Source organism: Erpetoichthys calabaricus, chromosome 14 (genome assembly GCF_900747795.2).
Source record: "Erpetoichthys calabaricus chromosome 14, fErpCal1.3, whole genome shotgun sequence".
In the NCBI taxonomy this organism is placed as follows: Eukaryota; Metazoa; Chordata; class Cladistia; order Polypteriformes; family Polypteridae; genus Erpetoichthys; species Erpetoichthys calabaricus.
Genome location: NC_041407.2, coordinates 33,169,219 through 33,180,679, shown reverse-complemented (window position 1 = coordinate 33,180,679; position 11,461 = coordinate 33,169,219). Strand labels below are relative to the sequence as shown.

The window sequence follows — 11,461 nt, the reverse complement described above, 5'->3', positions numbered from 1 at the left end:
ATTTCACAGTAGCGGTTAACACAGCAGTAAATACCTAAAGCAACATTATTTTTTCCTTCGAAAACTGTTGAGAATGTCCTCTTTTACAGTATTTCTGACCATAAAGTGGGATAGAAATACTCCAAATGCCTCCAACACCCACCTACGTAGTGTGAAGTCATGGCAATTTTCATTGAAAAATGTTGAAGACTACTTCTCATATCAGCAGAAAATAGGACATAAACAATCCAAAGGTCCATCCCATTATTATAAAGTAAAGGAGTTTTAATTTTACGGAACAGTATTTTTTTTTTTTTTTAAGGAATACATCCAATCTGCCTATTTACGAAAAGTATACTTAAAGAAATTTCGAGTGCAGAAGAAAAGCACAGCTGTCATGTTGCACGTGACAGAAAGTGCTTATTGGGTGCATGTGTCTGTGTAATTGAGAAAATTTGTTTACCCAGCTGGAGTCTTGTGAAAACAAAAATCCACAATTTCTGGTTGCCATAGAGATAGCATTTCCTTTCTTTTGTTGTGTTACAGGGACATGCGATCAAAAAACAAAACTGAAAAACAGAAAAAAAAAATAAAACACAAGTATTTACAATTTACAAAGAATCACTTCTGAGCCTTAATAGCACTTATAAATATGATTTACATAATAAAATAAATATTTGTAATACAGCCAAACTAGCTTGAGTTTTCTGTTAAAAAAATATGTTACCAAATAAAATAGAATTAGTAATAACTTTTCCTGCTTTTTATGAAGTCATTTCATAAAAAATTGTATCGAGTACATTTTTTTTAAAGAAAATTAAAGTCCACTGTGTCTACATTGGTGTCCACTTTGAAAAGAGCCAGAACCCTGCGAAAAATCCAGTCCTTCCTTCAGCTGCGATTGGACGGACAATCCAGTGCTTTTCCCACCATGGTTTTGAGTCTTTTTTTTAATGAAAATTGAGGTCTGAAGAACAAATTTCTGACCAGTCAACTTGTTTCAGGAGTCCCATGTTTTTATATTACTATTATAATAATTAGTTTAAATCTTTTTTAATTAACATATTTGTGGTTAAAACTATTTTTCTTACAAGAAAGGTATATAATCAGTGTCTTAAACTGGATTCCACTTGAAGTAATGATCTTCTTTTTTGAAGCAAAACAGAAATGGTGGCTTGCTTGTTATGTGCAGAATAAAGCTTGAAATCTTTAGGAGATGACTCAATTTTAGCTATGGGGGGCTGCAATATGGCCCTGCCATGGGGCTAGGGACAGTTGAGTGGTGTCTTGCTAAGCCCACCTTTCTATCTTCCTGAAATGAGCCCCATTATTCTAGTTTGACACTTGTGTTTAGCTGCCACTACTTAGCATTCCAAGGAGTTTGCTAGGTTCCATGCCTTGTTGCCTGGCCATCTTCTGCACGTCAAAGCCCATGTGCATCAGGAACTGGATTACGTTCATCTCCTGGCCTGTAAACTGGTCCCGTATAGTGGGACAGGTGGGGTTGCAGTGCGGCCAAGGACAGCTGTCAATGAGGTGAACGGGGCAGCCCTTGGGTGGGTTCTTGTTGTTCTTACTATTTTCATGAAGACTACGGTCCCAGCAGTGTAGCGCTCGGGGTAAAGAGGTGCCTTTGACTTGAATGTCCATCCAGTAACTAAAAGAACAAAGATAGTAAAAGAAAAGAAATATGTCAAATGTGGTCATATGTAAAACATATTAATTTCTGTGCAAATGTCTATAATAGTTATATTAGGAAATACATTTAAAACAATTTATCTATCCTTTTATAGTGAAACTTTATTGTCAATTATCAAGAACTTATCCAACTACTTTGGCCACACCAAGTCCGGATACGAGTCACCTGCATATTTTTAGGATGGTGAGGTAAACCTGGGTTGCCGAAAAGAACTAAAACAAATATGAGGAGCATGTGAAGACTCCAAATTGAGACTGACTGAGTAGACGTCCAAACTTGAGTCCCTGCACCTGTCAGACAGTATTGTTAATACTATACCACCATACTGTTCAATATAAAAAATTGCAATTCTTTCATTTAATCAGATGGTAACACCCTGCGGCTAATGCTCTAATGTGCAAATCACAAAGTTTCATGACACCATCATCTTCACTGACTCCCTGTGTGACCCTGAAGTACAGTGGAAATATATAAACATTTGTTCAATTTGTGTTTTTAAATTGTTGTTGAGGTTAGCATCAGGACTTATAGAAGGCTAGTAGAACACATCTGAGCAGATAAGTGATAGCAGAGCGATAACATTACAGTCAGATGGGACCCTGTTATCCTAAACAGAGAGCCCAAAAGCTGCCTTAGAGGCCTGGTTCATTAAATGCCTTGATTTGAGGTGCAGGGATACTGGGACTCCAGGGAGTTCTCTGAAGCTACTGAACCTCCATCTTAGAGAACAGCTATGACTCTAAAAGTGGTTCCGGGTTTCATAGAAGAGAATAGAAGAATATAAGAAGAATAGAAGAATGCCAGTGGTATGCAACGTCTAGATTATGGAACTGAGTTCAAGACCTACTGGTAGACAGAAGGGGAGGCTAGAAGAAAGAATAGTGAGGTAAAAGGGAGAGGGCTATATTGTGGTGTTGTAAGGAGAGAAAATGGGGGAAATCGATTATGTTTTACTCCCAAGCTTATATATAGTTTTAGTTTAAATGAATTTTTTGTTCATTTTAAAGTACTTGTATCTGTCCATAGCAGCTCTGTTAATTCTGTTCTATTTATGTATTTTATAATTGCCATGTCTAATATATTGCTGTTTGTGCTAAATTTGGAAATAGTTGTGCTAATGTTCCATGTACTTTTTAGATGGTTCTCCAGGATGCAAGGGCACCATGACTTCACCACTGCTGAGACCTCCAACGGAGCAAGGAAAGAGGCCTCAGGAGTAGTTCAATGAAATTCACTGGATGATACTTGGGTATTGCTTTTTGATTTAGAATTGGATTTATTGCTTATCAATTATTTTCTGCTCTGTTTTCTGCTTTTTGTCTGTGTGTTTTGGGATTTGGTTACCTTGGATTGCCTTGTTAGCAATTTCTTTTTTGTTCTTGTTCAAACTTTTTTTATTATTTCCCTTTTTTCTTGACTAAATCTTTCTTTTACAAAGATTCAATGTTTTGATTCCTTAATATATGCTGGAATTTTCACAGTTCTCCATTTCGTGAGACATTTTTGAAATATAGAGACTTTTAAGAGCATTTTTGAACTTTTAAACCAGTTTTACCATTTTAGGGTCTTATCAGGCCGAACCCTACTGTTTGTAGTTAAGTACTGGCTGAATTGGTGTGAGGCTATTCTAGACAAGCCAGTGAGCATTCTGGCCTGCAAAGAATCAGCCTAACAGACAGTCATGGCAACAATCCGAGTTTAAAGAACAATTGGGGCAACAGGATTCTCTTTTTAAAGTTCTGCCTAATAAACTCCCTTCATTTTGATTTTCTTGTCTTTACACAGGATGTTAATCAATAATACTTTGAGTTAAAGTAGGAAGGGATGATCAAATGGATTTAAGTAATAAAAAATGACTGCATGACGTGAAATGTGGATTATGAAACACAAGTAACATGAGACTTTTTCATGTACATTTTCCCTGTTGTTTGATGTTAGAAACTGTGTTATCTCTGTTCTGTTATGGCACGTTGGTGTCAAAGGATTATTGTGAGAATGGACTTTAACTAGGAAATGGAAATGTGAAGCAAAAATTGCAGTCAGCCTGGTAAACCTGGCCAGAGCCAAAAAATACAAACAATAAGGCCACTAAAACTTGTGGGCAAAATGAGAATCAGAAGTCAAGTCAAAAACCATAAATGAGACCCAATGCTATTCCCTACTTGGTAAATAAACTAACTAAGCTAGATTTCAAGTTTTATCAACCGAGCATGTAATAGCAGAAGGTCATATGATGTAGAAATGAAAGTGGAATAAAATATAACTTTTTCAATTCAGTACGAAAAGTAAAGACCTCAAAAACAGATTCTATGAGGTAACAAAAAAAAAAAACAAATCAAAATACATGCATGAAACATGTTAACAGTTACATGTCCTGCATGAAAACAGATTAAAAATTGTTGTCGTCCATCACTACAAACCACACGGGTTAAGTAACCGTGTAAAAAAATAGCATTTTTGGGTGGAGCATTCAACTAACGTCCTCAGTGTTATGTTTACCCCCAGAAAAATAGAGACATGGATATAGAGAGAGTTGAGAGATACAGCAGAGTTGTACTCAGATGATGACGAGGGTTCTACATCGGAGAAAGAAGTCACGTTGCACTTTCGCCGTCGCTGTACTTTGTATATAAAAGCCAGATTGAATGTTATTTACCTATTTACCTTGATTTATTTACTTATCTTCCTACAGCGTAAAGTCACAAGTAGACTGCAGAGCTTCCTGTGTACATATACAAAGTACAGCGACGGCAAAAGTGCGACATGCATTCTTTCTCCAATGTAGAACCCTCGTCATCATTTGAGTTCACCTCTGTTATAGTGCGTCTTTATGTAAAAATAGCAGTGTCACATTGGGGTTAGCGTGAACATGACTGGGGAAACAAAACTGAATTAAAACTTAAAAAAAAACACGTAGCTAACCTTTACAAGTACCATAAATTTACACCAGCTGTTACAGACTCAAATCAAATTTATGTTTTTATTCTAAAATAGTAAGAATAAGAGCAGCTCACTTCTCAAAATGGAGTCGTCCAGGGTGGAACTTGTGACCCTTTCATTACCAGTCAGCAGTTCTTACCGCTGCACCAACAAAGCAGTCATATTAAAGACGTATCAATGTCGTACCCTATCGCGAGTTCTTTTTCTGCAGTTATATCTATACATATTAATAAAAGGCAAAGCCCTCACTGACTGACTGACTGACTGACTCATCACTAATTCTCGAACTTCCCGTGTAGGTGGAAGGCTGAAATTTGTCAGGCTCATTCCTTACAGCTTACTTACAAAAGTTAGGCAGGTTTCATTTCGAAATTCTACGCGTAATGGTCATAACTGGAACATGTTTTTTGTCCATATACTCTAATGGAGGAGGCGGAGTCACGTATCGCGTCATCACGCCTCCTATGTAATCACGTGAACTAAAAACAAGGAAGAGATTTACAGCACGAGTCAAACGTGGGAATGAAGGTAAATGACGTTAATTTTTGAGTGTCTTTTAATACTGTGTAAGCATACATATTAACACATGTGCAATTAAACGTGTGCATTTACGGGGTGATTTCTCACGCTTAAAAGCTCGCCTTTTACTAAAAAGGTACATGCAAAACTATTTTCAATCATTCTATGATCTGCTTCTCACAACTGAAGGCACCGTGGCTGATGTTACGTCACTTGCTGTCCAACCATAAGCGTTACCTGGTAGGTAACCGGCCACTCACTTCACTCCCTTACGGGAATCAAACCTCTGAGGTTTTCTTTTGTTCTTAATTAAAATTTAAAAGCAATACTTCACCGCTGCTAAGCCCCTCTAGCGCTGACGTCCGAGGTTCGATTACCGTAAGCAAGTGCAGTGAGTGTGTAATTACATTCACGGCATTCGTAGTCTGATTCACAATCTGATTGTATGGGTGGTTACCTACCAGGTAACGCTTATAGTTGGCCACCAAGTCAGGTCGAAGTGATCACTCGAGTAAAAGCAGCTTCACAAAAAAACAGATCCTTAACAAACTGTTATTAGTATATTTTCCCTCAATTTAAAAAGGTTTTATTTTCTTCTTAATAAAAATTTAAAAGCGGTACTTCGCCGGTGCGAAGCGTGTGGATTTGACCGACTGACACATACAGACATATTCATGAGTGCAGGCACTTCGGAAAGAAAGCACCATGTAAACCTAAAGTTTAAATTAAGTTCATAGACCTACAAAAGGTTGCCATTCATTTGAGGCAAGATTGCTTTTCTTCTGTACAACTATACGTTGCATTCTCAAGAGTGTGCTTGCACGGCTTCGGATGTAGATATATATATATATATATATATATATATATATATATATACAGTATGTATGTCTATATATAAATATGTAAGCTTATAAGTACTGCCTTACTTCTCTTTAAGAAAGGAAGATGTAATGATACTTGATTTAAACGATTCCATGTCTTCCTGGGTTTGCTTACCTTATTGTCAATATCTTTACACGATTTTTTAAGACTTATTGACTGAAACGGGCTTTCACGAAAAAAGTTAGGGCTTTGCTACAGGATACACTAGGGTTGCCACCCGTCCTTTAAAATACGGAATCGTCCCGTATTTGAGAATGAAATTGCGCGTCCCGTTTTGAATCAATACGGGACGGGATTTGTCCCGTATTTTTTTAATCATTTTTTTTAAAGCAACGTCTCATGCAAATCATCCCACACGCATTTTATGAAGATGCCTCCTTTCCTACTTTTGATTGGGTAATACTTGATGTCATCGTTAGTTTGATTGGTCTTTTTAACTGTCCAGTGAGGAGGGCGGGTCTTTTAAGTAGAGTCTGCAAAGTGTTGGCACTGGGATGTGGCACCCGCTGCAGTATGCGTCCCTTATTTTTTTGTATTAAAAGTGGAAACCCTAGGATACACCCTCCACAAGTTAAGCAAGTAAAAATAAAATATATATTTCTGTTTTATTTAAACCTTTTAAGTTCTTATGCATAGCCCCATTTGGCTGTTTAATTTTTATTTTTCTTTCTTCAGTAATATTTAATCTACTTAAAGAAAAAGAACATATCCATTTTACTTTTTTTGTATCTCTTTAGTAATATTTTAGTGTAAAAGGATAACCAGTATTTAAACCTTTTATGTTACTTTATACATTTATTTTACACAATGTTGAAAAATTAATAAGAAAGCTACATGTTTTGGCAGCTGCTGCTTTAATTTTCAATGAAATGAAAAAAGCTCTCCAAGAGAAAATGTCAATGAAGAAGAAACAGTTTGCACTATCTAAAAATAAGAAACCCTCATTTATAAAAGTTTGTTGCAGATGACTTAACTGAAAATAAATGAATAGTTCCTATGTGTATAATACATATTTATCTATTTTACTTATGCCTTTATTCCACCAACTTACAACATCTGAGGTACAATTTGTTACATTACTTTTGTTTTTTGCAGCACAGGCAGGTGAAGTGACTTCATCAGGGTCACACAGTGGTGTCAGTACCAGGATTTGAACTGACAAGCTCCGGGTTTGCTGAAATATTACTGAAGAAAGAAAAAAAACGAAAACGGGCAAATAGGGCTATGCATACAGATGTCCATCCATCCATTATCCAACCTGCTATATCCTAAATACAGGAGCCAATCCCTGCCAACACAGGGCACAAGGCAGAAACAAACCCTGGGCAATGTGCCAGCCCACCGCAGGGCGCACACACCCACACACCAGGGACAATTTAGAATCGCCAATGCACCTAACCTGCATGTCTTTGGACTGTGGGAGGAAACCGGAGTACCCGGAGGAAACCCAGACAGACATGGGGAGAACATTCAAACTCCACGCAGGGAAGCGAACCCGGGTCTCCTAACTGGCACCTTTCACTGCGCCACCATGCCGCCCGCATACAAACTTAAAAGGTTTAAATAAAACAGAAATATATACCTTTATTTTTACTTCCTTAACTTGTGGAGGGTGTATCCTGTAGCAAAGCCCTAAGTTTTTTCATGAAAGCCCCTTTCAGTCAATAAGCCTTAAAAACAGGTGTAAAGCTAAACTTGCAGCACCACTATTCAATTACACTTGCCTAACGCCTCTCCTAAGGGGACATACTGTGGGATCTAGGCATCAGTCAAAGCACCAATCACAGGCCCAATTAGAAAGCGGGAAGCTGTGATTTGTCGTCTCCCTCCCATGTAACAATCACAGCCCGTGTTATTACGCACTATGTATGTATGTATATATGTTTATATGAAGAGGATGGATGGATGGATGGATGTATATGTGTGTGTTTATGTATATGTGTATATGAATGTGTATATATATATATGATGATATGTGTATATATATATATATATGTATATATATGTTGATATGTGTATATATATATGTATATATATGTATATGTAGATATGTGTATATATGTATATGTATATATATGTTTACATAACCTCTTTAACACACTACTTCTCCACTGCGAAGCGCGGGTATTTTGCTAGTTCTTGAATAAAAGCACTCTTGTTTTGTTATACTTGTTCCTTTTGTGAAAGTGTTTATTTGATATTTGGACCTCACACATTATACGCTTCATGTCTACATTTTGTCAATTATTACTAAAACATGAAAAACGTTTCTGTTTTAATGATGTGTTTACACAGATTGTTGTAGACACAGAACACACACGATATAGTATTTACTCTATACAACTCTAAGCAACTGACATTCAGGTAAACAGACTTGAACTGAGAAAACTTTGTGCGGCGGTAGGGGAATGTGATTGCAGGCTGCTTGCTGCTTATCGATACATTTACAAGACAAAAGATGCTGACAGAGAGGTGCGAAGGGATTTAAGGTGGGACGGATTTACGAGTTTTTTCGTAGGCTTTGGTAATTCTAGTGTTAACAATGTGTTTACATAGATTGTTGTATTCACGGAACACACATGAAATTTATGTATTCCAAATGACGATGTATTATTTATCCTCTGCAACTCCAGGCACTTCACTTCAAGATAAACACTGAGCACTGAGAACCTTCTTTTTGAATTGAGCTGCGGCGATGGGTGGTGGGGATGGCTACTTGCTGCTTGTGTTGATTGACACATTTACAAGATATAAGACCCTGACGGAGAGGTGCGAACGGTTTTGAGGTGGGCTGGGACTGCAAGTTTTTTCATAAGCTTTGGTAATTCTAGTGTTAATTAATGCTAGAAATTATGTGGAGATGGATCCTAATCCAGCAGCATAAATTCTGAGGACAGATCAACATATTCTCATCACAATTGTTCTAATGTTCAAATATTCTAAAAACTCTATGCAAGATGGCTGTGCACTATAGGGCACACTTGCTCATGCACAAACCAAAGTTCACTCACATTGCACCCTTATTAGCATTTGGGGTGTTATTGCCAGAAAAAAAAGTCAAAAGAGACTAAGGAAAAAAACACAAACTCCACACAAACAATAAAAGTACTGTGGTTCAAAAATAGTACCCTTAAGCCATGAGGCAGCAGCCCCAACCACTTTATAACTGCGCCACTATGCTGCTCTGTTTCTAGCTGTAGCAAAAGGTTTTAATTCTTGCAATCTGTTTCTGTTTAGTACAGTGTGGTCAGGACAAAATCAAGACAAAGAAATACACCAAAGCTTTGAGAAACTAGCTGTGACGAGAGGAAATGAGAGAGTAAAACTTCAAAAGACAGGGTTAGATTAGGAAAGTTAAAAAGGGGACATGAGCCCATTCCTCGGCTGCCATGCAAGACAGCCTACAGTGATCTTTTGAAGATTAGCTCTCTTCATCCTGCGGAACACCTTTAGAATTTCTAGCCCAGTATCCACTTTGGCAATGTGAAGATTAGTCTTCATTATTATTGTGCCCTTAAAACAGAACTATGAAGAAATTCAACATATGGTGGGTCTCCCTTTCTGAAAACTCTGATTTCCTTATGTGTTAGACTCGTATTGTTTAATGGTAACTGTGACTCACATATTTTAAAACTTACCTTCTGGTGATGACTTCATGCGATAAACAAGCTGGAGCAAACATTGCCCTAAAATAAAAAGACAGAAAATTCATTCACCTTCTATCTCTTTGACAATTTAGTAATAAACTTTATGTTCTAAACTAAAGCAATATTACCCTTCTGAATGAATGACATCCCAAATGCCTCAAGTTATTTGATTGAAATGTGGACAATAGCTATGTATGTAATGGTTTGTGTTTCAGTCTGATTTAAAGAAATGTATTGTTTAAGATGTCCATTACTAAATATCTGGTACCATTGCTCATATACTCCCCACACATTTACTCCTGTATGGGAAGCCCTACCATCAGTTTCATGTTTTAGATTGCTACAAAATCTGTACCCTTAAATGCCCGGTTTTACCAATTTCTAAATTCACCAAATTTAAATTTCCTTACGGGACGTCCTTGAGTGTATTCCGTAGCTCTCTACCAAGATTCTGAATGTAAATCCACTGGCCCTCCTGGACTGGTTGTCCTGTTAAGTGAATGTTGTCCACAGTCAACTGAGCTTCATCAAACAACCACTGGACAACAAATACTGGACCTGTAAATGATATTTTTGTTAATAAATTGCAGTACAGGAAAAAAGTGGATATTGTTGGAGGAAGTATTTCAACAGCTGCTATGGAAGCTGTGCTGATCTAGTGAGGGTGAGACCATTTTCTCAGCTGAAATGGCTTATGTTTTTGCGAAGCTCTGCAGTGGCTAGGAATACAGAAGTTGCAGGAAACTGTGATTGTGTCTTAGCTAACTAACCTCTTTAGTGTTACATAAAAGGTGAAGACTGGGATAACAGTTCCTTTTTCAAAAAAGGGGACTAAAGGAAGTGTTTTAATTACCAAGATAACCCACTTATCAATTGGTAATGCTAGGAAATTTGAAGGTATCCAGATGACAATCAGCACTTTCCAAAGGTAGTAATTATCTACTAGAAAAGAGTGGCTGGCACATATACTAAAATCACATGAAGACAGAGTGGTTTAATGGCAGATATGAGTATTTTGTTCTAAATGGTGTTTCATAAACGAGTTAAGTCCCATATTGCATCAATCCAGTTACAGCCTCAATGCCATTTAGGATGCATGTAAGCATCAAGCCAGGAAAACCAAATTTTTGTTGTGACATTTGAATACATTGACGATTCTGCTGTGCATGTGCTGCTTTCTATAATCTATTCTATTCTAGAATTTAGAATATTCTTGAATTCTAGAATCCTCATCTATGGCTCAATCCCTCCAGTTTTGTGAAAAGCATTGTTGTACTAATTTTGTATCAAAACCTTAGATTTTTTTAGCGTCCTGGGTATGGCGTTAATCTGCATCCATCCCTGCATGTAGGTCCTCCAACCTGCAGGGAAAAACTTGGGGGTTGGTGGCAGAATTGGCACTCCAGCCACCATAAAAAAACCTCACACTGTTCCAATCCATCTGAACTAGTGTGGTGTTGAGGTGTCACCTGTTGCAAGGCTGCACTCGGGTCCTAATCTGGATCCTGAGTTGGTTTGTCATGTGGTGGGTGCGGCAATGCGCTGTATCAGCGTGTGCTTCTAACCTCTCTCTTAGATTTTTGAAAGAGTCAAGACAGCCTGCAGGTCAACACTAAGTTCACAAAACCAATCAACACTCGGCATTCTGCACTTGCTGTGGCACGTCATGTACACGCTCAATAAAAAAACACTGGGGAAATGAAAAGCACAGATTATTCTACAGAACTAAAAGCACCACATTCCAAATATATGGTAATAAAAAAACTGAAGACAACATTTGTGAGTGATTAAAATA

At 37.5% G+C, this 11,461-nt stretch overlaps 1 protein-coding gene across 1 annotated transcript in view; it reads right to left on the bottom strand.

Annotated features, from left to right (window-relative positions):
* Positions 1-476: 476 nt before the first annotated feature.
* The window catches only part of notum1a (notum, palmitoleoyl-protein carboxylesterase a), a 67,513-nt gene continuing 56,528 nt past the window's right edge, over positions 477-11,461 (bottom strand). Inside the window, exons 9-11 of the mRNA XM_028819352.2 lie at positions 10,077-10,224; positions 9,658-9,705; positions 477-1,636 (exon numbers count right to left, since the gene is read on the bottom strand). Of these exons, the coding sequence (XP_028675185.1) occupies positions 1,330-1,636; positions 9,658-9,705; positions 10,077-10,224 (503 nt within the window). The 3' untranslated portion in view covers positions 477-1,329. The remainder of the gene's footprint in view (positions 1,637-9,657; positions 9,706-10,076; positions 10,225-11,461) is intronic.